This window comes from Myotis nattereri (genome assembly GCF_964212035.1).
Source record: "Myotis nattereri genome assembly, chromosome: 2".
NCBI lineage: Eukaryota > Metazoa > Chordata > Mammalia > Chiroptera > Vespertilionidae > Myotis > Myotis nattereri.
Genome location: NC_138076.1, coordinates 163,543,758 through 163,567,160, shown reverse-complemented (window position 1 = coordinate 163,567,160; position 23,403 = coordinate 163,543,758). Strand labels below are relative to the sequence as shown.

General features: G+C 49.1%; 3 protein-coding genes across 4 annotated transcripts; 2 read left to right on the top strand and 1 right to left on the bottom strand.

Moving 5' to 3' along the window:
• Positions 1 to 145: 145 nt before the first annotated feature.
• PFDN5 (prefoldin subunit 5) lies at positions 146 to 3,890 on the top strand. Its single transcript, XM_081084971.1, has 6 exons — positions 146 to 286; positions 469 to 571; positions 849 to 880; positions 1,787 to 1,861; positions 2,360 to 2,465; positions 3,708 to 3,890. Exons 1-6 carry the CDS (start codon positions 215 to 217, stop codon positions 3,779 to 3,781), a joined length of 462 nt encoding a protein of 153 aa, XP_080941097.1. The 5' UTR covers positions 146 to 214; the 3' UTR covers positions 3,782 to 3,890.
• Positions 3,891 to 4,135: 245 nt separating this feature from the next.
• On the top strand, positions 4,136 to 11,867 carry MYG1 (MYG1 exonuclease). Its single transcript, XM_081115166.1, has 7 exons — positions 4,136 to 4,364; positions 4,525 to 4,637; positions 9,231 to 9,390; positions 10,888 to 11,037; positions 11,113 to 11,235; positions 11,352 to 11,533; positions 11,647 to 11,867. The coding sequence occupies exons 1-7, from the start codon at positions 4,152 to 4,154 to the stop codon at positions 11,843 to 11,845; spliced, it is 1,140 nt and encodes a 379-aa protein (XP_080971292.1). The 5' UTR covers positions 4,136 to 4,151; the 3' UTR covers positions 11,846 to 11,867.
• Positions 11,868 to 12,165: 298 nt separating this feature from the next.
• On the bottom strand, positions 12,166 to 22,154 carry AAAS (aladin WD repeat nucleoporin; the record flags this gene model as incomplete). Of its 2 annotated transcripts, none has more annotated exons than XM_081084898.1 (16): positions 12,166 to 12,414; positions 12,545 to 12,629; positions 12,737 to 12,818; positions 12,949 to 13,016; positions 13,100 to 13,193; positions 13,402 to 13,492; positions 13,631 to 13,691; positions 13,888 to 14,012; positions 14,591 to 14,711; positions 17,418 to 17,561; positions 17,856 to 17,954; positions 18,447 to 18,493; positions 18,661 to 18,752; positions 19,071 to 19,126; positions 21,268 to 21,395; positions 22,032 to 22,154. In XM_081084898.1, the coding sequence occupies 16 exons, from the start codon at positions 22,152 to 22,154 to the stop codon at positions 12,190 to 12,192; spliced, it is 1,641 nt and encodes a 546-aa protein (XP_080941024.1). In that variant the 3' UTR covers positions 12,166 to 12,189. The 2 variants fall into 2 exon arrangements, with proteins under 2 accessions (XP_080941024.1, XP_080941023.1); XM_081084897.1 differs by lacking the exon at positions 22,032 to 22,154 and adding an exon at positions 21,561 to 21,948.
• Between the last annotated feature and the right edge of the window lie 1,249 nt (positions 22,155 to 23,403).

Below are 23,403 nucleotides of genomic sequence, written 5' to 3'. Positions count from 1 at the left end.
CTTCACTACGCTAGACGTGGTATATTTTATGAAGGGCACGCGCCGCTGCCTTTCCTAGGAGGCGTGACTCGGTGGCGCCCCTCCCCAGGCGGAGGACCATAGAGATGTCCGGGGCAGCGAGGCCTCCCGGCAGCCAATGAGATGCGCAGAGGATGGCTAGAGCGTCGCTCGGGAAGCCGCTCTCAGCTTTTCAGTCCTAGTCCTCCTTCCCAACATGGCGCAGTCGGTGAACATCACCGAGCTGAATCTCCCGCAGCTGGAAATGCTCAAGAACCAGCTGGACCAGGTGCGGACGGGCCCCAGAGACACCCCTTCCCGCCTCACACCCCTCCTGCCCACGCGAACGCCCTCGCCCCTCCCCACTCCCCCCGTTTGGGAGGCTTCCCTTCCCCTGCGAAACCCTCGCCCCTTCTCGGGCGGTGCTGCTCTCCCTCCAGCCCCACTGACTCTCTTTCTTGCGCTCTGTAGGAAGTGGAGTTCTTGTCCACGTCCATTGCCCAGCTCAAGGTGGTGCAGACCAAGTACGTGGAAGCCAAGGACTGTCTGAACGTGCTGAACAAGAGCAATGAGGGTATGGGGTGAGCGCGCGGAGCCGCAGGGGGATGTGGTGCGCGGCTTCTGGTCCCGCCTCCTAGACCAGACTTCCTTACCGGAGACGAGAGAACGATCCGTTACTTCCTCTGTACCTCTCGTGAGCCGTTTGCATGTTGCCCACCTAGAATTGAAATGGACAGGACGGTGCGCCCGTGGCCCCGTTGCCGTTCTCATGCTCTCTGCGCTGGGCCCTTTAACGTCTTAACGTTGGAGCGGACAACGTCCCCAGATGTTTGTCTTAATTGCTTTCACAGGGAAAGAATTACTTGTCCCACTGACGAGTTCTGTATCCTTTCCAGAGGAACCATCCAGCCCTCCTCTTCTCTCCTGTGCCCCTCCTCCTACAGAAAGGGTGGGGGTAGTTTTGATGACTCCGAAGGGCCCCATGATTCTGAGAGCTCTTACTAGACACACTGCCTAGCACTCCTATCTGTATCCTGGGGCCAACGTCTAGCTATTGTCTTCTAAGCGCCGAAGAGTATATGGACTTGAGGTGTGACTGTTTCCCTCTTTTTGTTTGAAGATATCTAATATAAAGATAAAACGTGGTTTATACTTTTACTAATAACTTAGAACACATAAGCAATTGAAGAATAGGATATAGAAACAACGGGGTTGACTCTGTTTATTAATTCTCAATTTCAGTTTAATTGCGGCTCTTATTCCTGAACTGTGGTTACTAGGAAACCTGGGTTGTGACTACCTGTTGAGTGTTTTACTTGAATGATCAAGTTATGACAACAGGACACCTGTACACTGTAGTCTGAGAACTGACAGGCTGAGAGAGGAGCACCGAAATAATAGTGTGCTAGGGATTACCTAAATAACGAACATTAAATCCATCAGGAGTTAGCTAGTTCGTGGTTGGGGTGTTGTTGAGGGGAAGCGGGGCTGGCTTCTCACTTTCACTTTCTACAGCCCTAAGAACATGTTGTGTCTAGTCTTTCTGGAGGGGCGAACTGCTTAAAGGGTGGGCGATGGCTTCAGGGCAAGAGGGTGTCTCAGTGTGTGTCTGTCATTTTCTCCATAAGGAGCCAACTTCTCTGTCTCCACATGTGGAGGAGTGTACAGGTATAATTCTAAAGCCCCCAGATTATTCCTGCGCCTTGTAGCTTTTTGAAAAGAGGGTCTTCGGCTGACAAGGAATCATGGCTCATGCTGGGCTAGTTTTCCCTTAATTGTTGCTTCTCAGATGTATGTCCCTGGGAAGCTACATGATGTAGAACACGTGCTCATCGATGTGGGAACTGGCTACTATGTAGAGAAGGTGAGTAGAAGGAACCGTGTACATGCCCCTCTGAGCAAGGAAAGGAAGTTTAGGGGAGGATTTAGAGACAGCATGGGGTGTCCTCTTTTTTTTTTTTTTTTTTTAGGGAGTAGGAGCGGGGGAGTGAGAGAGAGGAGCATTGATGTGAGAGAGACACATCGATTGGGTACCTCCCCACACACCCCAACTGGGGCAGGGCATCAAACCTATGACCCTTCATTGTGCAGACCGATGGTCTAACCCAGGGGTGGGCAAACTTTTTGACTCGAGGGCCACAATGGGTTCTTAAACTGGACCGGAGGGCCGGAACAAAAGCATGGATGGAGTGTTTGTGTGAACTAATATAAATTCAAAGTAAACATCATTACATAAAAGGGTACGGTCTTTTTTTTAATAGTTTTATTCATTTCAAACGCGGGCCATAGTTTGCCCATGTCTGCCTAACCACTGAAACACTGGCCAATCCTCTTAGCCCCTCATTCGCCTCTGACCTTTTAGACAGCTGAGGATGCCAAGGACTTCTTCAAGAGGAAAATAGACTTTCTCACCAAGCAAATGGAGAAAATCCAGCCAGCCCTTCAAGAGAAGCATGTCATGAAACAGGGTAAGCTTGGCCTGAGGCACCTCTTCATCCTTTGTACCGCCGTGATAAAGAACATGGATTGCAGTGTGAACCATGGGGATGTCCTCTTTGCTGGATTAAAACCATGTCTTTCTCTTTTGTGTCTTGTGTTATTCTCTAGATTTAGTATATTACATACCCACTGTTTGTAGATTCCTGGGTTGGGTGTTTGAGAAATTTAGAGGAAAGAAATCATGTCTGTGTTCTTTGAATGGGGGGAAAGATACATGTCAGTGAACACACAGGAAAGAAATAGCCCTAACTAAGTACTAGCAACTGCAGCCCTGGCTATACATTAGAATCACCAAGGGAGTTTGAAAAGAAAGCCTGGGTCAATGCTCAACCACTGAGCTACACCAGCCAGCTCAGTGATTAAGCATTGACCTATGAACCAGGAAGTCAGGGTTCAGTTGCCAGTCAGGGCATGTGCCCGGGTTGGGGACTTGATCCCCAGTGTGGGGCATGCAGGAGGCGGCCAATCAGTGATTCTCATTGACGTTTCTGTCTCTCTCTCCCTCTCCCTTCCTCTCTGAAATCAATAAAAATGTTAAAAAAAAAAAGAAAGAAAGCAAGCCTGGGGCCCCCTCCAAACAAACTACTAGTAAATCAAGCTGGGTAGTGGTGGGGGCTAGGGGTGGGCAAGGATTCCAGGGTTTGTTTTTTTTTTTTTAATGCCCCAGAGCCCAGGTGATGGTGGTCAAATGGTAAGGCATGGGTCTCGTAAAATGCCCCAGGTGATTATGTAACATAGTCAGGATTGAGAACCACTATTCTAAAGGTAAAAATGGCCCTGCCGCTGTAGCTGGGTGGTTGAGCATCGATCTATGAACCAGGAGGTCTCGATCCCTGGTAGGGGGTGTGCAGGAGGCAGCCAATGGGTCTCTCTCATCGTGTATGTTTCTATCTCTCCTTCCCTCCCTCTGAAATCAATAAAAACATATATAAAAAATAAAACTACACATTAAAAAAATAATAAAGGCAAAAATATTTTCACGTTACAATTTTTGGTTATGTCTGACTCAATATTGTATGTTGTTCATTTTTATATCCCAGTGGTTGTCATATTTACTGATACATTGTAGATTCCAGATTTTGCGGTAGTGGATCACTGTGTTGTTTTATTAACTATAGTTGGTGTCCTCCGCTCCTTAAATTTCCCTGTCACTCTCTTAACTCTGGGTTCTTCCCTGCAGCTCCTGACCAGGGTCTCTTTTCCCCCCGCAGCTGTCATGGAGATGATGAGCCAGAAGATTCAGCAGCTCACAGCCCTGGGCGCAACTCAGGCTGCCAAGGCCTGAGATCCTGTTTCAGAAACCAGGCAGAGGGACCCTACTTCAAGGGCCTGGGACTGTGTGGTGGGGAGAGAAGGGTTTTGTGTTTAATGCCAATAAATGTTCCAGCCGGGCAGATTGTTGGTCTTTTCTTGCATCCGTAAGGGACTGGTGAAGAGATGGGAGGGCAGGGGCGAGAGTGTGCCCCTCCCAGAGCCTGATGCAGGGCTTATCTGGGAGGCTCCGCTGACCCCCGGAGGCGCGGGAAGGCCTTGGGGTGTAGCGGCCCCGCTGGGCGGGGCCTGGGCCCGTGGGAAAGGCTGACAGGCGGAAGTGGGGCTGCGCGGGCACTTCCTTTTCCGGCTCGGCGCTCCCGCCTTCGCCCCGGAGAAGCTGCATGGGCCGCCGCTTCCTGCGGGGACTCCTGCCTTTGTTGTTGCCGCCGCCCCTCCGTGCCCGGCACCGCATGCACAGCCTGGAGAGCGTGCAGCCCTGCAAACGACCCCGCTGCAGCCTCATGGCGCCGCCCCGCATAGGAACGCACAGCGGCACCTTCCACTGCGATGAAGCCCTGGCGTGCGCATTGCTGCGCCTCCTGCCGGAGTACCAGGTACGGTGCGCCCGGGGCCGCCCGCGTGCCTACCTGGGTCCCTGTGGTACCCGGGGCGGCCCGAGCCCCCCTCCTGCCCTTCCCGACCCCCCTAAAACCTAGCAGCAACCACCTACCCGCGCGACTCCTGGCAGCTCCTCACCCCCGGCGCCCCCTACAGGATGCAGAGATTGTGCGGACCCGGGACCCCGAAAAACTGGCTTCTTGCGACGTCGTGGTAGATGTGGGTGGCGAGTACGACCCTCAGAGACACCGATATGACCATCACCAGAGGTGGGTTCGCAGGTACCTTTTCTTCACTTCACCTTGATTCAGTGCCCCAGTTCAGCCATCCGCTGCAGGGGCTGTGTGAGTCCCATGGCACCGCGGCCTTCATCCTTCCGGCTCTGCCCCTGCCTACCTGGCTGTGGCGTCTCACCTGCCCAGGCCTCCCTTGGCTGCTAGTCAGTCCTCAGGCCCCTCCCAGCTCACCTCCTTCTCTGGCTGTCAGACTTTTTTCCCACCAGTACTGTTTTCTCCCCAGTTAATACCCCAGCTGGGACTAACCCAGGGGTGGGCAAACTTTTTGACTCGAGGGCCACAATGGGTTCTTAAACTGGACCGGAGGGCCGGAACAAAAGCATGGATGGAGTGTTTGTGTGAACTAATATAAATTCAAAGTAAACATCATTACATAAAAGGGTAGGGTCTTTTTTTTTCAATAGTTTTATTCCTTTCAAACTGGCCAGATCCGGCCCGCGGGCCGTAGTTTGCCCACGGCTGGAACCCATTCATGTGCCCTTGCTGCCCCACTTCACACTGTTGGGCCCAGGCCCACCTGATTGTGGTGGTTGGTGACAGTTCACATATGTGTGGTCTTCTACTTCATTCCAATCCTTTCCTCTCTCCTCAAGCCCCTATCTCATCAAACTCCTGTTTCCCACTCGTGAACATCCTCAGCTCCCTCCTTCCAGTGCAGCACTGTTCCCTTGTTTGTCCCCTTTCCAATCTATTACTTTCTCCTCTTGGACTTCCCACCAGTTTCTACTTTTTGCCAATAACTTACAACTCTATTTAGGCATCTCTCATCTTGAAAATAGAAATACTTTTAGATAACAAAATCCTCTCGTACACCACACTGTTTAAAGTGATTATGATTAAGAGTACATATTCTGCCAAAACCGGTTTGGCTCAGTGGATAGAGCGTCGGCCTGCAGACTGAAAGGTCCCAGGTTCGATTCCGGTCAAGGGCATGTACCTGGGTTGCGGGCACATCCCCAGTAGGAGATGTGCAGAAGGCAGCTGATCGATGTTTCTCTCTCATTGATGTTTCTAACTCTCTATCCCTCTCCCTTCCTCTCTGTAAAAAATCAATAAAATAAATTAAAAAAAAAAAAAGAGTACATATTCATAAATGATGTTAGGAGGGAACCCTCCAGTATTTACAGCCTAAACTGTCATTCTCCAAAAGAAGAGCTGACCCTGGCTCCATATCCCTTCCAAATCATGTCATTCATTCAGCTGGTTCTCTCCCAGTCCCTCTCCACTGGAAATGCTCATGAAAAGGCCACCGATGACTTCAACACCAGCTCAGGTTACTGGCTGAGAATCTCACCTTAACGCACCTCTTGGTGGGACTTGACATCACTGACTTTTACTTCCTTTTTTCTAATGATTTGACATACTTTCTTTAAAACATTCTGCAGGCCCTAGCTGGTTTGGCTCAGTGGATAGAGCGTCAGCCTGCGGACAGAAGGCCCCCGGTTCAGTTCTGGTCAAGGGCACAAACCTCGGTTGCAGTCTCCTCCCCTGCCTGAGCCCTGGTCTGGGCTCCTGCAGGAGGCAACCATCAATGTGTTTCTCTCACATCGATATTTCTCTCTGTCTTTCCCTCTCTCTCCCACTCTCTCTAAAAATCAATGGAAAGCCCTAACCAGTTTGGCTCAGTGAATTGAGCGTTGGCCTGTGGACTGAAAGTGAAAGGTCCTCGATTTGATTCCGGTCAAGGCGGGCTTGTGGGCTCAATCCCCAGTAGGGGGCCATGCAGGAAGCAGCCCATCAATGTCTCTCTCATAATTGATATTTCTCTCTCTCCATTCCTCTCTGAAATCAACAAAAATATTAAAAATAGCCGAAACCGGTTTGGCTCAGTGGATAGAGCGTTGGCCTGTGGACTGAAAGGTCCCGGGTTCGATTCCGGTCAAGGGCATGTACCTGGGTTGCGGGCACATCCCCAGTGGGAGATGTGCAGGAGGCAGCTGATCGATGTTTCTCGCTCATCGATATTTCTAACTCTCTATCTCTCTCCCTTCCTCTCTGTAAAAAAATCAATAAAATATATTTAAAAATAAAAATAAATAAAATAAAAATTAAAAATAGCCCAGTCAGCAGCATGGCTGAGTGGTTGAGTGTCGACCTATGAACCAGGAGGTCACAGTTCGATTCCCAGTCAGGGCACATGCCCAGGTTGTGGGCTCGATCTCCAGTGGAGAGTGTACAGGAGGTGGCCAAGCAGTGACTCTCTGTCATCGTTGTTTCTCTCTCTCTCTCCCTCTCCCTGCCGCTCTGAAATCAATAAAAATATATTTTAAAAATAAATAAGTAAAAAGCAATGGGAAACTATCCTTGTGTGAGGATTTAAAAAAAAAAAGATTTTTTTAATTATGCAGTATTTGACACATAATGTATTTAACATTTCTGGCCCTAGCCAGTTTTGCTCAGTGGATAGAGCAGCGGCCTGAGGACTGAAGGGTCCCAGGTTCAATTCCTGGTCAGGACACATGCCCCGGTTATAGGCTGATCCCCATTAGAGGGCATGCAGAAGGCAACCAATCAGTGATTCTCTCTCATCATTGATGTTTCAGTCTCTCTCCCTCTCCCTTCCTCTCTGAAATCAATAAAAAAAATATTTTTAAAAAACATTTCTGGAATATAAAACATAAAGTGAACACCCATGAACTAATCTAATCTCCCAACCCAAGAATTTGAACACTATCATTACCTTTGAATCTGTACCTGTGTGCTTCTTCCCTATCCCATCCCCCCACCTCCTTTAAAATAAACAATATCCTGAATTTTGTGTTCGTCATACCCTTGTGTATAGTTTAGCACATATGTCTGTTTCCATCATCAATTTATTTAGTTTTACTTATTTTGTTTTTTGTTTTTGTTAATTGTCATCTGAGGATATTTTTTCCATTGATCTTGAAAGAGAGTGGAAGGGGGGAGGGGAGAGAGAGAGAAACATTGATTGGTTGCCTCGGGGCACAGGGATCAAACCTACAACCCAGGGATTTGCCTTTGACCCCCTTGACCAGGAATAGAACCTGTGACCCTCCAGTGCATAGGCCTACACTCAGACCACTTAACACACCAGCCAGGGCAGTTTTCCTTCTTTTTGAACTTCACCTGGGAGGGTTATTGTTATTGGTCTTTTTTTATTTTTGTAATATGTGTGGGGTTTTTTAATTAATTTTTAAAGAGGAAGGAAGATGAATAGAAACATCGATGCCTGAAACATCGATTAGCTACTTTCTGCATGCCCTCTACTGGGTGGGGATCGAACCCCCAACCTGAGCATGTGCCCTGACCAGGAATCTAACCAGAGACCTCTTGGGTCATGGGTTGATGCTTAACCACTGAGCACACTGGCTGGGCTATTATTGGTCATATATATATATATGTGTGTGTGTGTGTGTGTGTGTATATATATGTGTGTGTGTATGTATATATATATATATATATATATAGTTAATTCTCACATGAGGATATTTTTCCCATTGCTTTTCAGAGAGGGTGAAGGGGAGGGAGAGAAAGAGAAACATTGATGTGAGATATACTGACTGGTTGCCTCCCACACATGTTCCAACCCAGGGCAGGGAGCAAACCCGCAACCCAGGTACGTGGCCTTGACTGGGAATCTAACCTGCAATCCTTCAGTGCATGGGTCAGGGCTCTAACTACTGAGCACACTGGCCATGGCTATACCTTATATGTATTTTATTAAAATGTTTTGTATTTACTCAGTATTTAATAAAAATCATTAAAACAAAAAAAGAAAATGAGCTCCCTAGGTGATTCTAATTAGTATTTACAAATTATAGCTATGGTTTCTACTTCCCTAATAACTTTTCGCCATTCTCTGTTCCACTGCTACTCAAATCCCTGCTTTCCTCACTTACCCGGACCACTGCAGGTAATCTTGCATCTATTCCATGCTGGCTGGCACAATGCTCTTTCTAACATGCGCTTGACTACTGAGAGTCCCTCAGTGGTTCCCATTACATACAAATAGAAGTCCAAACTCCAAAGAATGGCATGCAAGGCCTACCATGATCTGGCCCCTGCTTGCCCTTCCACATGTTTTTTACCACTCACCTCTCACACCCAAGCTCCTTTTTGCAATTCCATGAAAAGACCTCTTAGCCGTGTACGTGTTTCCTCACCCTTTATCTGGTGAACACCCCGTAAATTCATTGCTCAGGGATGACCTGAAAGCTCTCTCAATCCGCCCCCCCCCCCCCCCCACACACACACACACTTCCTTGCTTATAACATAGCTACAGCATTCGCTTGGTTGTTCGTGTGTCTGTCTGCGTTTAGCAGGTAAACTTGAAGACAGGGACTGGTCTGTTTTTTATCCCCAATGTCTAAACACAGAGTCTGGCATGTTGTAAGCATTGAGTTTACCACTGTCGAATGCATGCAGACTTTAAGCTGCGGTCTGTGTGACCCCTAAGGAAAGGCCAAAGCCTCTCCAGCTGGGCTCTCCCTTTCCAGCTCCTGCAGTATTCCCCAGCCCCCTACCCCACGTTGTGCCTCCACGTGCACATACACAGGGTTAACTGGGGCAGCTCTGCCTCAGCCCCGCCTCCCTGTGCTCCTCAGGTCTTTCACAGAGACCATGAGCTCCCTGTCCCCTGGGAAGCCATGGCAGACCAAGCTGAGCAGTGCGGGACTCATCTATCTGCACTTCGGGCACAAGCTGCTGGCCCAGTTGCTGGGCACTAGCGAAGAGGACAGCATGGTGGGCACCCTCTATGACAAGGTGGGGACCCGAGGACAGATGCCCCACGTGCATCTCCACCAGGCCAGTTGGGAGTGGCTCTCACGTAGCCCTTAGGACGGGACCTCACATCAGGGTTCCAGCCCATAGCTAGCCCACTACTGTCTCCCTCAGTCAGGTTCATCTTCTCACACGGGCATGCGGTGGTGGTGAGAAGTAACATGTGGAAAAGAGCTTTGAAAACCATAGAGCAGTTTCCAGTTTTTTTCTTGACCTGACATACTTAAGAAATGACTGTTCAACAACTTGGCAATAGAGGAGGCTGCTGACGTTTGGAAGCATATGGCTCAGGTTCTGGCTGCCCTGGAAGGGGAGAGGAGCATATCAGGCACCACTGCAATTCACCAGAGGCATGTGAGTTGGAAAGGGTCTGATTATGAAAATACCTTCAGGTTCCACCAGCGTCTCCTGAAAGCGGTTCAGCAGATTCCTGCTGTTGAGGAAGGAACAGGGCTAGCGGCCCTGGCGTGCTGCCGGATCAGTGATTCCGAGGACACCTAGACCCTACTCCTGTGAAGTTCACAAGTCAAACTTCAGATTCAGCCAGCTCTGTTTTTGGCAGACAGACTGTTCACTTCTCTGACTCAGCCTACCTGCCCCTATGGCACAGCATTAATATGAGCCAAAAAAGTAAGAAAATATAGGAATGGTTAAATTGGAGACCGGAATGCTAAGGTTGTAGACTGCCTGGGCTAGTTTTTCCTTCTGCTGAGGGGTTTCTAAGCAATGGAACTAAATTACACCCAAGTTTTAACTGATCATCAGGTTGGGGTCCAGACTGAGAGGTGCTGGGCATAGTTCCTTCTTTGGCTCTCCCTGAGAATACTTTTTTTACATACCGTATGTGTTGACATGTAAGCCTATTTTGTAGGGCAGTTTTGCCTTAAGCACTGATATCCCACATCGTTTCTGCCCCCAAACTCTTGAAGCATTGTCCTACCATTTCTTAAGGCTCAGGAGACGCAGCAACTGCTGATTCCACGCAGCCCGTGGGTTTCTCTGGGACCACACCCCAGCGCTTGATGTCTAGTCCAGCACCTATCCTCTCCCAACTGGCTCGTTCTTGGCCAGAGCCTCCTGGGCCTCATTAAACAGGACACCGAGTAGCCTGTCAGCCCCCCTGGAGAGTTACCCTCCCTCAGCCACAGGGGTCCACTCCCACGGGCCCCCCCTGGAACTCCAGATCTTTGTTCAGGAGTCAGCAGCCTCCTCCCCACACATGCTGCCTCAGCTAGGGCCTGTGACAGAATGAGCCCTGGGTGAGAAATCAGGTGATCCAAATTCCAGCACTATTAGCTCTGACCGTAAGCAAGCTACTGGACACCCCAATTCCCTTTCCTCATCCAGTTGTTGGGAGATCCTCACAGGCTCACTGCATTGAGATTAAATGAGAGAGAGTATGCACATAACTTTGAAACCTGTAAAACTTTACCATGCAAGTGGTAGGTACCCTTAAGAGCATTTCTGCTCCTGCCTTAGATGTATGAGAACTTCGTGGAGGAGGTGGACGCAGTGGACAATGGGATCTCCCAGTGGGAGGGAGAGCCTCGATATGCGCTGACCACTACCCTGAGTGCCCGGGTGGCCCGGCTCAATCCCACCTGGAACCAGCCCAACCAAGACACTGAGGTAAGGAGGGCCCAGGGGAAGAAAATGAGGCATGTGAGACCCCAGCAGAGGAAATGAGAGTGCTGTGATTCCCAGGCGGGGTTCAAGCGTGCAATGGATCTGGTTCGGGAGGAGTTTCTGCAGAGACTAGACTTCTACCAGCACAGCTGGATGCCAGCCCGGGCCCTGGTGGAAGAGGCCCTGACCCAGCGATTACAGGTACAGGCACGGGAGGAGGCATTGTGGCTCAGACCTTAGTGACTACTGGTGGGCTGCTGGTCAACAGAGGCTCCTCCTACCCGGAACCTTCCAGCCACGCCCCACTTCCCTTTCAGGTGGACCCAAGCGGGGAGATAATAGAACTGGCAAAAGGTGGTTGCCCCTGGAAAGAGCATCTTTATCACCTGGAATCTGGGCTGTCACCCCCCGTCACCATCGCCTTTGTTATCTACACTGACCAGGCTGGACAGTGGCGGGTACAGTGTGTGCCCAAGGAGCTCCATTCATTCCAGAGCAGGTGAGGCCCTGTTGCAGCCTAGAGAGGAGTCCGTAGTCTTGGCCTCTGTTCTCCCCCCCAGTTCCTCAAGGCCTCCATTTGCTCTCACCAACTTGCTTTCTGCTCACTTGTAGGCTGCCCCTGCCAGAGTCATGGCGGGGTCTTCGGGATGAGGCTCTGGACCAGGTCAGTGGGATTCCTGGCTGCATCTTTGTCCATGCCAGCGGCTTCATTGGTGGGCACCGCACCCGAGAGGGTGCCTTGAGTATGGCCCGTGCCACCTTGGCCCAGCGCCCAGCACTTATATCTCCCTCACATCCCCTCATCCAATAAAATTTCTTCTATCTCATACTGACCAAGTCTTTGCCACATTACCAACCTGCACCGTCCTGGGAACTTGCTGGAATTTGGGGAAAGTGAAACATCTATTACATGCCAGAGCCTATGCTAGACCTTCAGGACTTTTGGTATTTTCTCAGCTTTTCTTTCATAATCATTTGAAAACCATCCAGTTCCTCAGGTTAAATAACTTGACGAACTCATAAGAAGTGGCTAAAAGTGACAGAACCAAAACCTTAACCAAAGTCTATGCCTTTCCTTCTTCACTGCACCCTAATGCCGTTCCCTTGAAAAGAGTCTCATAATTGAGTGGGAAACACAGAAGGAAATTTTTATTATTAGAAGTGGGGGTGAGGGGAGTGGGACCGAGCAGGTGGTGGCCCTGGGAGAGAGTCCCAAGGAGCAGAGGTTGGGGATGTCTCAGTGAAGAGGGGCAGTTCATGAATAGAAGCTCCACCCCCAGCTGGGGGCTCTTGGGTTCGGCCAAGCCCTGGGCTAAAATGTGGAAACTGGGCGTTGACAAAGTACATAGGGATGTGGGCAATTCGGCCTGTGGACCAGCACTGTAGAAAGGGGAGAGAGAAGGCTTATCGGGCTGGGCTCAAAGGAGGCCGTATGGCAGAGCCACACAGCCGCCAAGGCCCTCAGCTCCTCCGCCTCACCCCTGAGACCCCAGCAGCCTGGCCTACTCACCACGCTGAGCAGAGCCCCTTTGTTGAAGGAAGGATGGAAAGTGATGCTCTGGGCCTGGGCTCCTGGCTCTCCCTGGATAATGCCACTGGGGGAAGAAGAAACAATAAGCAGGCAACTGGAGGCAGAGCTGGGATGTGGGTTTAGTGAGGGAAGGCTGGTGAGCCCAGATCTAATGGCCTGCCCAGCACTTACCAAGGAAGTAGCTCGAACACAGGGCTGTTTCGAGTGCGAAAAAGGAGGATGACTGGCTTACCGTCCTGGACCTGGGGATTTCCTGTAAGAAACGGATGCAGGAAGGAACCTAGAGGCTGAATCGCAGGGCAGGGGCAAGGAACTGCAGCCAGGGCATCGGCACTGGTAAGGTGCCTAGGGCCTGAGCATAGTCCTTCCTCCCCACCTCTTACCTTTCATGAGCACAGCCAGACGCTCCCCACTGGGGTCCCAGGCCATGGAGTGAGCCTCTCCCCCGAGTCTATGGGTCAGAACAGTAGGTTGGGAGGGCTCAGCACGGTCTCCCACATTCCACGGCCTCTCCCCCTCACCCACTCAGCTCACCTTTCCTCTCCATGTGGTGTCTGTACTGTTGTCTCAGACAGATCTGCCACAATCGTTGCTGATTTTGCACCTCCAACACGCCCCTTTCCCTCACCTGTAGATAAGGGCAGAGGCTCTTAAGTACAAGAAACGGGCATCTGACTTGTCCCCTGCCTCCTCTCCATCACAGGCATCAACACCTCTCGTCCCCCAAGCTGCTTTCCTTCTCCTTATCCTTCAGAGTAGCATATTCCAGAGGGTTCCTGCCTCCCTCTGACTACCCCAGAGATGGCCTGCACCCTGAAGTGTTTCCCCTAACTCACCACAACGTTCTGGGAATGATAAGGAGTAAATCAGTGGTTCCCCCAATACAGTGAACAGCAGCCGATTTCCATCTGGGCTCCAGCAGCCTGTCTGGGATCAGGAAGCAAAAGGCAGGGAAGGGTGGTCTACAGGGGAATGGACTGGTAAGAGGAAGAGAAGTAGAGGAGGTGGGGAGACAAGCTTGGGGAGTCAGGGGCCCAAACCCTCCCCAGCTTCTTTGAAACTCACTTGACATCGCCCCGACAGAGTAGGCCACCTCTCACAAGTCCACATCTGGGCCTCCCAGACTCTGCGCCAGAGAGAAGCAAATCACAGCTTAGGACGGCTGGGTCCCAACATTTAAACTTCACTCCTTCTGTCAGTCCGGGGTCAGGTCAAAGAATAGGAATGAGGACAGAAGGTCCTTCCTGCTGGAAGTTCCAGGAGCCAAGTGCCTTTCTCCAGGTCATTCTTGCCCTCCCTCTGTCCTCCCACTCCCCACTCACCGAAAGACAGCTGAAGGAGTGGAAGCCAGGACTTTGCTGCCATCTGGGGACCAGAGCAGGTTGGTAACGCCACCTCCCCGAAACCAGGGAAGGGGAACACAGGTCTCTGTTGAAACATCCCATACCTAGGAGAGAGGGGTCAAAAGAGTAGACAGGAAACTCAAGCACCCCATCATCTCACAGGGGCTCCCCTCTTTAAGGTACAAAGAACCAGAAAGGGAGGGAGCAAGAAAGGGGCTGTTAAAACAGGAGGAAATATGCCCTAGCCAGTTGCTCAGTGGTTAGAGCGTTGGCCTGTAGACTGAAGAGTCACGGGTCGATTCTGGTCAGGGGCATAAGGACACATACAGCAGTTGCAGGCTCGATCCCCAGCCCTGATCGGGGCGATGTCTCTCTCACATCGATGTTTCTCTGCCTCCCCTGCCCCCCAAACCCCTTCCACTCCAAAAGAGAAAACATCCTCGGGTGAGGATTAACAAAAAATACAGGAGGAAAAATAGGTTTTATGTTTACAATTATAGCAGGCAGAATGTTAAATCTGAGAGTCTGGATGATGCAGCTCCTTCCCTAGGTAAGTTTAAGACTGAAGAACAACTATCCCTCTCCTTCCTAAAGGATATTTTCCACCACTAGGCAAAGAAGGCTCCTTCCTCAACCTGAGGAGTGGCTGCAACAACCAAAAGAAGGGTGGGGACCAACCTACCAAGATAGCAGCATCCACAGGTGAAGCTGAGAGGAGCCGCCCCCCACTGGGGGCCCAGGCCAAACTGGTGACAGGTGTGTGCCCAGGGTGAGAGAGCACTTGGGCACAGCCAGAAGAGGGTCTGCCAAGAGGAAATAGGGAAGGAAGTCAGAAGACAAGAAGAAGAAAGCCCCATGATTTCATTTCCTTGCCTCCTCCTGATAAAATTTCCAAAGCCCAGTGGCCCCTCGGAGCTCAAATCCAGGTTGGAGAAAATGAATAAGGATTGTGCAAGTTAAAGAAAAAAATAAGGAAAGGCAATGTCACCACCAGTAGGTCCATAGAGGAAAGTGGGTAAAAGGGAGTAAGCTTTCACTAGAGTCCTCAAGGAGAAATAAAACTTTCTGACCAGTAAAGCTAGAATTGGTAAGCTGGGGAGATGTCATGTTCCACCAGGGAAGACAGCCCTCTTCCCAAAGGACCTGTGTTTTTGCCTTTCCTTATAAGAACCAGTCTCGCCCTAACCGATTTGGCTCAGTGGAGAGTGGCGGACTGAAGGGTCCCAGGTTTGATTCCGGTCGAGGTTGCGGGCTCGATCCCCAGTAGGGAGTGTGCAGGAGGCAGCCAATCAATGATTCTCCTCATCATTGTTTCTCTCTCTCTCCCTCTTCCCTCCTCTCTGAAATCAATAAAAATATATATTTTTTAAATCAGCCTCCCTCCTCTGCTCCTCTTTGTTTTCTGCTTGCCATAAAGATGCTGTCCAGGGGTTGGCCTCCAACACCAGGCTGGGAACTACTTGAGGGCAGCACTGTGTCTTAGCTTTGCATCTCCAGAGCCACATATTTGGCCTGACAGGTACAGGCCACTGCCTGAATTAGTGCCACCCTCTCACTTCTCCACTTACCTAGAACCACTTTTAGCTCCAATGAGGTCTTAGGCCACTGATCTACAACTTATGCTTTACCATTACAGTAAATCATAGTTACCTTTCCAGTTCATAGAGACCTACCTATTCTTTTCAGTAGCTCCCCTGTATTCTACTGAACAAATAACCATAATTTATTTAGGCATGCCTCCACAAATGGACATTTCAGTTTTGCGGCAGCTTTTTTCTTTATGTTTTTTACTGATTTTTAGAGAGGTAGGGAGAGGGAGAGAGAGAGAGAAACATAAATAATGAGCCCCGGCTGCTTTGGCTAAGTGGATAGAGCGTTGGCCTATGGACCGAAGGGTCCAGGGTTTGATTCCAGTCAAGGGCATATACCTCAGTTGTAGGCTACCGGCCCTGGTTGGGTGTGTGTGGGAGACAACCAATTGATGTGTCTCTCACATTGGTGTTTCTCTCTGTCTCTCCCTCTCCCTTCTACTCTAAGAAAAAAAAAAAAACCAATGGAAAAAATGTCCTCAGGTAAGGATTAATAAAATAAATAAATAAATAAATAGATAGATAGATAGAACGAATCACTGCCTCCTGCATGACCCTCACTGGGGATCGAGCCCTCCACCCAGGTATGTGCCCTGACCAGGAATCGAACTGTGACCTCCTGGTTCATAGGTCAACACTTAACCACTGAGCTACACCGGTTGGGCAGTTTCTTAGTTTTGACAAATGTAACATGGAAATATATTTAAAATGGGGAAATTGCATGAAGGATATAGCAAAACTCTCCACTATCTTTGCTAAAAATCTAAAATCATCACCCTAGCTGGTTTTGCTCAATGGATAGCACATCGGCTGGTGGACTGAAGAGATCAATGATTCCCTCTCGTCATTGATGTTTCTATCTCCCTCTCCCTTCCTCTCTGAAATCAATTTTTAAAAAATAAATAAAATAAAATTATACCAAAATAAAGTTTATTAAAAGTAAAAATTTAATCAGAAGGATTTCCTAATTTTTCTATGATCTGAACTAAATAGCATGGAGATGACCTTTTCTTTGACAATTAGATAAAACTCATAAAACCGTGTCAGCCTGGCATCTTTTTAGTGGTAGAGCTCATCCCTTTTAATTTCTTCAACAATCCACTTCAGTAGTTTATATTTTGCTAGAAAAGCGAACACTTCCTTTAGATTTTCAAATCTCTTAGTCTAAACATGTATATAATATTCTTTAATAACTCTATTTTCTTCCATAGCTATGGTTATCTCTCCATTCCCATTCTAAAAATAGCATATGTACTTTGATTTTCTTTTACCTCAACAAGGCTGACTAAAAGGTTTTTTTCTTTATTCATAATTTAAACAACCAGTTTCTGGCTTTATATTATTAATTCTGGGGGTTATTTTTCATTGGTTTCAATTTATATCCATATTAACTCCCTTCCCACCTTCCTTTAAACCTGTATCTGACAGTCTTCTAAAAGAGACAGCCGCCGGAACCGGTTTGGCTCAGTGGATAGAACGTCGGCTTGCGGACTGAAGGGTCCCAGGTTCGATTCCGGTCAAGGGCACGTACCTGGGTTGCGGGCACATCCCCAGTAGGAGATGTGCAGGAGGCAGCTGATCGATGTTTCTCTCTCATCGATGTTTCTAACTCTCTATCTCTCTCCCTTCCTCTCTGTAAAAAATCAATAAAATATAGTAAAAAAAATAAAATAAAAAAAATATATAAAAGAGACAGCCTTTCCACTCCTTAATTCATAGATACACACTTCCCAGAATCCCAGAAGCCCCTACTTCTGTCCCTTTCTCTAGATTAAAGTGTTCAGCACCTCCACCTTGACCTTAGGTCTACTTCTCCCGTGGGGACTGCTGTGCGGACAAAGAACTTCTCCTTTGAGACCCCCTCACTACACCGAGCAGGGCCACAGCCTTTAGGCCACGGTAAGACAGAGTGGGACTCACCTGGTAGACAAGGAGGTGGGGTCCAGGGTCCAGATGAGAATGCAGGTCTGGCAGGCCACAGCCAGGACAGAGGCACTGAGGGGCTTCCAGGCCAGAGCGGCCACGTTTCGCTGCAGCCGGTGCTTCAGAGAGGGGACTATCGCGCTGGGAAGAAGGGGTTGGAGACTGAGTCAAAACAGGGGCACGAAGGCTCAGAGGAACTGAGTACAGCTGAGAGGCAAATCTAGAGAAGAAAGCTCATTACCCAGGGCTGGGGTATTGTGGGACAGGATAAGATAAAGGTTTTATCTGGATAGAGAACACATCCAGTTCTAGAAGGAGCCCTGTGGGCCAGGCCCAGGAACTGCAGGACTCCCCTGGGACCAAGGCGGGAGAGGGAAGTGGAGACTAAACCATGGAGACTGAAGAGTCAGAGCTTGCCCAGAGGCCCCCACATACCTGTTAACATTATACACACGGATGGAATCATCTAGCAGGGCCACCGCAAACTTGTTGGTGTGGGGGTGCCATGCAAAGACCCGCAAGCAGCAGCTGGACCTGGGGTAGGAATGAGCATGAAGAGTCCAAATCTATACCTGTCCTTACCCCAACCCAGAAGCTTAGATTCCTTTTCATATAAGGACATTATTGTTTTTTACTTTTTCTTTTTTTTTCTTTTTTAAATATATTTTATTGATTTTTTTACAGAGGAAGGGAGGGAGATAGAGAGTTAGAAACATCGATGAGAGAGAAACATCGATCAGCTGCCTTCTGCACATCTCCTACTGGGGATGTGCCCGCAACCGAGGTACATGCCCTTGACCAGAATCGAACCTGGGACCCTTCAGTCCACAGGCCGACGCTCTATCTACTGAGCCAAACCGGTTTCGGCTTACTTTTTCTTTTATTTTTGGGGGGAGGAAGGAGTGAGAATGTGGGAGGCAGTCAGGAAAGGGTGGGAGGAATCTGTGCATAGACTTGTTCTCCCCAAAAGAAGCTGCAAGTTTCAGGACTTCCTTCCTACCAAAGCCTCAAAGCTGGTACACTCACCAATTTGTGACTTGGGCAAATTCAGTAATCAGATCTTCACTCCTGAGCTGTAAGATCAAATCGGATCAAGGATGCACTGGGACAAAAGGAGCTTATCCCCATAATGTTCCCCCTGGACCACACCCCCTTCTGCAGGTTTCCCACCCACCCTGCCCTTACGGAAATGGAGAAGGGGATGGGAGTGGGAAAGGCCAGGGGAGAAAGCTAAACTTACAGACAGGTGTGGGAACAGGGACCCATGGAGGGAGGAGGCCCATCGACAGAGTGCCAGGGCCCAACTGGACGCAGTCTTCACCCACTCAAATACTGTGGGGTTGAGGAAACAGCTCTGATTAAACCATTCACAGGGCTCTAACTGGGCACCCTCTTAGATGAGGGATGAGCACTCCCCAGGTCCTTCTACCAAATAAGTGTTTTTGGACACCTCATTCTGGACACCCCCTCTGGGATATGCGGGGTAGGTAGAGGGGAGGAGTAAAGATGGCAGCAGTGTAGACAACTGGCCAGGGAAAACAGGGCTAAAGGGAAAGGGGCTGGGCCAACAGGTACCAGGATGCGTTAGGGAGAGTATGAAGGGGTGATGCCAATAGCAAAACTAGAGAGGGCTGGAGGGGAAATACTTACCCTCCTCCTCCGAGTTGGCAATTTCATTCAGCACCCCAAACAGGCCCATATCACGCCTGATGAGAAGAGGAAGCTGCGAGTCAGAGTACTCTGATCTCTTCAGTCTACTTTCTACAAATGTCATTCAGTCACTCAATAACCATGTATTACAATTAAGAGAATTCACATTTATTGAATGGCAACTATGTGTCATGCACCTGACATACTGTTCTTCCATTTAATCATCACACTAAAATGAGCATTCTGCACATTTTACCAAGAAGGCAACTAAGGCTCAGATGTCTTTCAGGGCCTTGTGAGCCAGTCAAGGAATAAAGACTAGCCCTACGTCAGTGAATGGAAAGCCGTGAAGGATTACTAAGCAGAGGCATTTTAGAAAGATCAGTCTGGTGCAGATTATAGGGGGTGTTTGGCAGACAAGGGAACACCCAGGTGTGGAGCATCAACTGCAAGCCCAGCCCAGGACACCAACATCTAAGCGACATCAGCAAGCGAAGCAGCAGCTGGAGGGGCAGAAAGTGAGAAAGGGCCCCGGACTGAATAACTTTCAGACAATGAATTGATATTAACTTCACTCACATACAAGAGACATGCAAATTAAATCATACTGTAATACCAAATATTGAAGTTTTTTTGTTTTAATATATTTTTATTGATCTCAGAGAGGAAGAGAGAGGGAGAGATAGAAACATCAATGATGAGAATCACTGATCGGCTGCCTCAGTGATGGCGAACCTATGACACGCAAACTCATTTTTTTGGTTGATTTTTCTTTGTTAAATGGCATTTAAATATATAAAATAAATACCAAAAATATAAGTCTTTGTTTTACTATGGTTGCAAATATAAAAAAATTTCTATATGTGACACGGCACCAGAGTTAAGTTAGGGTTTTTCAAAATGCTGACACGCCGAGCTCAAAAGGTTCGCCATCACTGGGCTGCCTCCTGCACAACCCCTAGTGGGGACTGAGTCCACAACCCGGGCATGTGCCCTTGACCAGAATCAAAGCCGGGACCCTTCAGTCCACAGGCCAACACTCTATTCACTAAGCCAAACCAGCTAGGGCCCAAATACTAAAGTTTGACAGCACTCTCGTACACTGCTGGTAAGTCTATAAATATGAACAATTTCTTTTCTTTTTTCTTTGATATATATTTTTTCTTTTTTTTTAAATAGATTTTTATTGATTTCAGAGAGAAAGGGAGGAGAGGGAAATAGAAACATAGATGATGACAGAGAATCATGGATCAGCTGCCTCCTGCATGCCCCACACTAGGGATCAAGCCTGCAACCCCGGCACATGCCCTGACTGGGAATCGAACCTGGGACCCTTCAGTAAACAGGCAACACTCTATCCACTGAGCCAAACAGGCTAGGCCAGAGGATATTTTTTCCATTGATTTTTTTTTTTTTTTTTTTTAGAGAATGGAAGGGAGGGAGAGAGAGAAGAGAAACATCAATGCAAGAGGCACACCGGCTGGTTGTCTCCCACACACGCGCCCCGGTGCCCAGACTGGGGCTGGGGCTCAAGCTTGCAACCTGCAACTGAGGTACATACCCTTGACCGGAATCAAACCTCGCCCCAGGCTGACTCTCTAACCACTGAGCCAACCCGGCTAGGGCTACGTATGCACAATTTCAAAGGAGAACTATCTGACAACAGCACATGAAATTACAAGTGAACACACCCTTTGAAACCAGCTACTTCATTTGTAGGAATTCACTCCACAAACGACAATGATAACAGCTAACTCTTGAGGGGATTCGTATGGGCCAGGCATTGTTCTCTACGTGTTTTACATCTACTAACTCATCTAATCATCACTACAACCTTGAGAGACAGGGGCCATTTTACAGATGAAGCAACTGAGGGGCAGAGTGAATAAGTAATTTGCCCAAGGTCACACAGCTGAAAGTGGCAAGCCAGGAAATGAACCCAGGCAGTATGGCTCCACTCCTACATGCGCAAAGTGAATGACCTAGGCACCAGATCATTCGCTGCGCCCTTAGAGCCGACCTTGCTGAGTAGGGAGCAGGTTCACATAATCAAACCAGAAAGCAAGGCAAGTCACTGGAGCTGAAATGGAAAAACTGTTGCACAGCCTTGAGTTCTACAATGAGGACTGAGAGCCTAGCAGCGGAGGCAGAGGGGTGTGACCTCACCATCTCCAGGAGACCCTTTGCCATGTCTCACCAAATATTGATGCATCTCTTCCACACTTGCTCCCGATGGTGGATGAAAGCAGTTCTTGTGCCATGGTCCAGCCTCCCAGGGTTCTTCAGGGGGTCCTTAGACAGGTTTAGGACAGGAAAATTGATCCACTATAACCCAGAAATGAGAGGTTGGCAATGAGTCCGTCTCTTTCTGCTGAACTCCCTGCCCTCTCCGAACCATGGCTGGACTAAGAGTAAGAGGCTCCAGAGACCCATTTCCCATTTCCACAAATACAACACTTGAAAAATCGGAAAACAGCTCTTAGCTCTTACCTATAAAACTACAATACTATTTCACAGGGTTGTTGTGATTAAATCTTATAATATTTGTGAACAACTAACTCAGAGCCGCCTCCTCACAGAGCAAACGCTCAATAAGTGTCCTTTTTTCTTCCTTTTCCTTCCCATGAACACCACGGGGAAAAACAAAACTCTCCAAGCTGTGCTTTCCCAGTTCTCCCAGACACTGATCCCAACTTCTCAGGACTTCTCCTGCACCCTCACTCACATCCTCTCCACTCTCTCTGGGCCTGCCCCCCAGCTTCTCAGCACCCCTCATCCTCCAATCCCAGCCCTAAAATACATCCTGCTCTTCTATCCTTCTCCAGCCCGGGCCAGGCAGCGTCCAGTGCGCCAACGTGGGGACTGCAACCCCGCCCCCGCCCCCGCCGCACAGCCTCGGGGCCCCGCGTCTCCCTGACTCCGCCCCAGGCCTGTAGGTCCCGCCCTCCCCGCCCCGGCCACCTGGCCCCGGAAGTCGGGAGGAGGATTCTCATAGCTGTTGCCTGTCACCAGCTCGTTATTGTGCTCGTATAGGGTGACTTGGCCCCTAGGCGGAGGCGGAGGGAACAACCCGAGGGAGCACATCTTGCCGGTCCCGCAGACGTCCGGAAGCGGCAAGCTCGCGGACGCAGCGGCTCTCTCAGTTCCCGGGCTAGATTCGGATGCGTACGGGTAGCCGCCTGGGACAAACAGCGAAGTGAAGCTCAACGGAAGTGAAGAGACTAACGCCGAAGAAGGACGCTTGCGCAGTCGGGGTGGGGATGGGGGTGGAAATAGACTTCTAGCGCTTCCTCGCGCGCCGCCTGGCGGCTGGAGGGAAAACGGCGCGGACACGTCCGTAGGGCCAACCCCTAGTTGGGAGGTTTTTGTTTTTTTTCCTGTGGGGCTGCTGTTTTTCCCAGTTCCGAATTCCCAAATGCCGTTTCCCACTCTCTCAGCGCTTGGAAAGCCCCAGTTAAGCCACGTTCAGGAAAGTACCTCATTTAACCCTCCCAGGACTGTGAATCGCACCGAGGAAAACAGAGACGGTCACATGGGCTGGAAAGCCTCCAGGAGAAAAGTCACTGAGAGCGAGTAGTGCGGCCGCCAGAACCTGGGCCCACAGGGCTAGGCGTCCTGGAAGGAAAAGGGGGAACAGTTGGAAAACAGTAACATTTCCTGAGCATTTATTATAAGCGCTTGTATAATCTTTACAACAATTGTCCCCATGAGAACAAGACACTGAGAAATTTGACCTAAAAATATCACAACCAGGCATTCTAACTTCAGAATAAAAGCGAAATTGATCTTATTCCATCTAACTCCAAGGAGTCTAATGCAGAATGGGGGCTCCTCAGCTTACAGCTACATGACCTTGGGAAAAATCATTGAATTCTTTAAGCCTCCGCTTCCTCACTTGCAGAATGTTCTCATTATTTCATGTGGTTGTTTCCCATTCAAAATAATAGAAATGAAGCCATTTAATAAATTATAAACTGCTAAACAGATATCAGAGATCATTAGCCATAACTGTCATGGACTGGACGACTTAGGCATTGGTTCATCCATTTAACAAATGTTAATGAGCAAATTCCAAGGACCATACTCTGGGGACAGAGAAATTTTTTAAAAATATATTTTTATTGATATAGAGGAAGGGAGAGGGAGAGAGACATAGAAACATCAATGATGAGAGAGAATTGATCGGCTGCCTCCTGTACAACCCCTACTGGGGATTGAGCCTGTAACCCAGGCATGTGCCCTTGACCAGAATCGAACCCAGAACCTTTCAGTCCTCAGGCTGATGCTCTGTCCACTGAGCCAAACCAGCAAGGGCGGGACAGAGAAATTTTTG

Bases quoted from the DNA above. Each gene is read 5' to 3' on its own strand.
- PFDN5 (XM_081084971.1), top strand. From the start codon at position 215: ATGGCGCAGTCGGTGAACATCACCGAGCTGAATCTCCCGCAGCTGGAA. The intron at 572-848 runs GTATGGGGTGAG...TTGCTTTCACAG, and splicing joins GCTGAACAAGAGCAATGAGG to GGAAAGAATTACTTGTCCCA. The intron at 881-1,786 runs GTATCCTTTCCA...GTTGCTTCTCAG, and splicing joins TTGTCCCACTGACGAGTTCT to ATGTATGTCCCTGGGAAGCT.
- MYG1 (XM_081115166.1), top strand. From the start codon at position 4,152: ATGGGCCGCCGCTTCCTGCGGGGACTCCTGCCTTTGTTGTTGCCGCCG. The intron at 9,391-10,887 runs GTGGGGACCCGA...CTCCTGCCTTAG, and splicing joins TGGGCACCCTCTATGACAAG to ATGTATGAGAACTTCGTGGA. The intron at 11,038-11,112 runs GTAAGGAGGGCC...TGTGATTCCCAG, and splicing joins AGCCCAACCAAGACACTGAG to GCGGGGTTCAAGCGTGCAAT.